This window comes from Ceratotherium simum, chromosome 7 (assembly GCF_057802395.1).
Source record: "Ceratotherium simum simum isolate JZ-2026a chromosome 7, ASM5780239v1, whole genome shotgun sequence".
In the NCBI taxonomy this organism is placed as follows: domain Eukaryota; kingdom Metazoa; phylum Chordata; class Mammalia; order Perissodactyla; family Rhinocerotidae; genus Ceratotherium; species Ceratotherium simum.
Genome location: NC_141906.1, coordinates 74675318 through 74677915, shown reverse-complemented (window position 1 = coordinate 74677915; position 2598 = coordinate 74675318). Strand labels below are relative to the sequence as shown.

At 41.3% G+C, this 2598-nt stretch overlaps 1 protein-coding gene across 1 annotated transcript; it reads right to left on the bottom strand.

Moving 5' to 3' along the window:
• Window positions 1-278: 278 nt before the first annotated feature.
• Window positions 279-1211, bottom strand: LOC101398662 (olfactory receptor 10D1B-like). Its single transcript, XM_004443618.1, has one exon. The coding sequence runs from the start codon at window positions 1209-1211 to the stop codon at window positions 279-281; it is 933 nt and encodes a 310-aa protein (XP_004443675.1).
• Window positions 1212-2598: the final 1387 nt, after the last annotated feature.

Here is a 2598-nt window from a genome sequence, read left to right as displayed (position 1 = left end):
TAAGGCAGAAGGGAAGAGAAGCAGAGGATGTCGGAGGAGGAAAACAATGAATGAGGGACAGAAGGTCTAGGCTCTTTTGCCAACTGGGAAGACATAATCCTTCCTGAACAGGATAATTTATTAGTTATGTAACCTTGACAAATTGTATTTATGTCTGCAAATCTTTGCTTCTTCATCTGTAAAGGGGGACACTGATGATATCAGTGCTCTCTATCACAGAAAAGTATATACCTTTTGTAAGCAATGTGATGTTATTAAAATGTAGCTACTGATCTCTATCACTTCTCAGGAAGGAAGGCCACTTGCTGGAGCACCTTTCTCAGAGAATATTTCACTTCCTTATTTCTCAGACTGTAGATCAAGGGGTTCAGCATGGGGGTGACCAGATTGTTCAGGACCTGAACAGTTGCATTAAGCCAAGGATTGGGGGTGGGCTGTAGGTAGATGAGGACCACTGGCATAAAAGAGAGGAGGATGGCAGTGAGGTGGGCACTGCAGGTGGAGAAGGCACGGCGTCGTCCTTCAGTAGATTGGATTTGAAGAATGGAACAAACAATGAGACTGTAGGAGGTGAGGATGAGAAGGAAGCAGCTGAGGGGCATGAGGCCCACACTGATGAACCCCACCATCTCCAGGGCTGATGTATCTGCACAAGCCAGCTTCAGCATCACTGGGATATCACAGAAGTAATAGTCCACCTCATTAGGGCCACAGTATGGCAATTGGAAGGTGAGAGTGGTTAGAAAGGTGGCCTGAATACAGCCGAAAAATGAAGTCCCAATGGCCAGGATGGCACATACTCTGTGACTCATGATTATCGTGTAGCGTAGAGGGTAACGTATGGCAACAAAGCCGTCATAGGCCATCACTGTGTACAGGAAACACTCAGTACAGCCCAGGAAATGGTAGAAGAAGAGCTGGGACATGCAGCCAGCACAGGAGATGACTCGACTGTTCCCTGACAGATAGAAGAGCATCTTGGGGGAACTCACAGAAGGGAAAAACATGTCACACACAGCCAGTTTACACAGGAAGAAGTACATGGGGGTGTGAAGCCGAGTTGAGGAGACAATTGCCAGTAGGATGAGCAGGTTCCCCATAAGAGTGAAGATGTAGAAGGACAAAAACAGGACAAAGAGCATGGCCTCCAGATCCTCTGTGTGTGGGATGCCCAGAAGTATAAATTCAGTTACCACCGAGGCATTCCTCATCTTTGTCAGAATGTTAGACTTTCAATAAGAACACAGTTCTCCAAAGTGTGTACACTGATGTCTAACCAAGTAGCTCTCTGTTGGATGTATTGGTTTCAGGTTTTAACAATCACAGGTGACCTTCTTAAGTAGGGACATATTTACGTAAAAACATAAAGATAATAAAATTCTTGACTATATCCTGGAACTTTTGGTTTCGGTCAAGTTAGAATAAGTTCACTACAGTCTATCTTTCCCATGGATTACAGTTAAAAACTCTAGGTAAAATACAAAAAGTATTCACCAAAGAGCTCTTAAAAGTAAAGAAGAGGAGGCAGATTGTGGAAAGGAGACAGAATCTGAAGGAGAAACCTATACAGATGGGAGCTTTGGCTCTTTCCTCCTCTTTTCTCTTGTGCTTTTGAGCTGAGTGTGGTTCACAATTATAGAATTGTATGGTGGCTGTTCTGGACGCTGAAATTCCAACAGCTGACACATATTTTTGACTGAAACCTGATAAAAGGTTCTTCCATGATCAAAGGGAATGAGAGAATCTCTGTTTTTTCCTCTTTCTTTTCTTGTTTGTCTTCCAGCCCTGCCCCCAAGGTAATCTCAATTCTGGAATTCTGTAGCAGCAGCATGAGGAATAACAACTTGAAGACAAATTTCAGTTTCTGGATAAAGGATCCTCACATAGGGGAAAGAGAATCGGGGTGTGTGTGTGTGTGTGTGTGTGTCTGTGTGTGTATGTGTATGTGTTGAGGGTTGTGGGAGTCTATATCTCTGGAAACAAGAGAGCTGGGAAAGGGAACAAAGCCAGGATTCACTCCCAAATTCTGCTTGTGTGGAATGGATCCCAAGAAGTATCACTGAACTACAATTTAAAACACCATCCAAGTCTTAGACTAACCTCTGAGTGGTACATTTGATGGACAAACACAATGCAGCATATTAAAGGCTTTGAAAATTGAACTGACATTGAAAGCACTGCCAAGAAGGCAAGAGGAACTACTTGTCTGATGCTAACTGGATTGACAATTTGTTAAAAAAAAAAAAAATAATAATAAGAAAACAAAAATCAAAGTATTCTCCAGAGATTTTTAACAGAATCCAGAGTGTAAACAATGTAACATCAAAAGTGTCCAAGATGAAATCTAAAATTATTCAATATATAACCAAGAGAATGTAATCAATTCTCAAGGGAAAAGATAATCAACAGATGCCAACCCAACTTTGGAATTCAGACAAAGATACTAGATATAAATTTTAATGTGCTCCATGAGGTATAGATAAACCCACTTGAAATGAATGGAAAGATAGGAGTTCTCAGCAGAGAAATATAAAGTATGGAAAATGAAGCAGATAGAAATTTGAGAATTGAAAAAAATTGATGCTTATGAAATTAGAA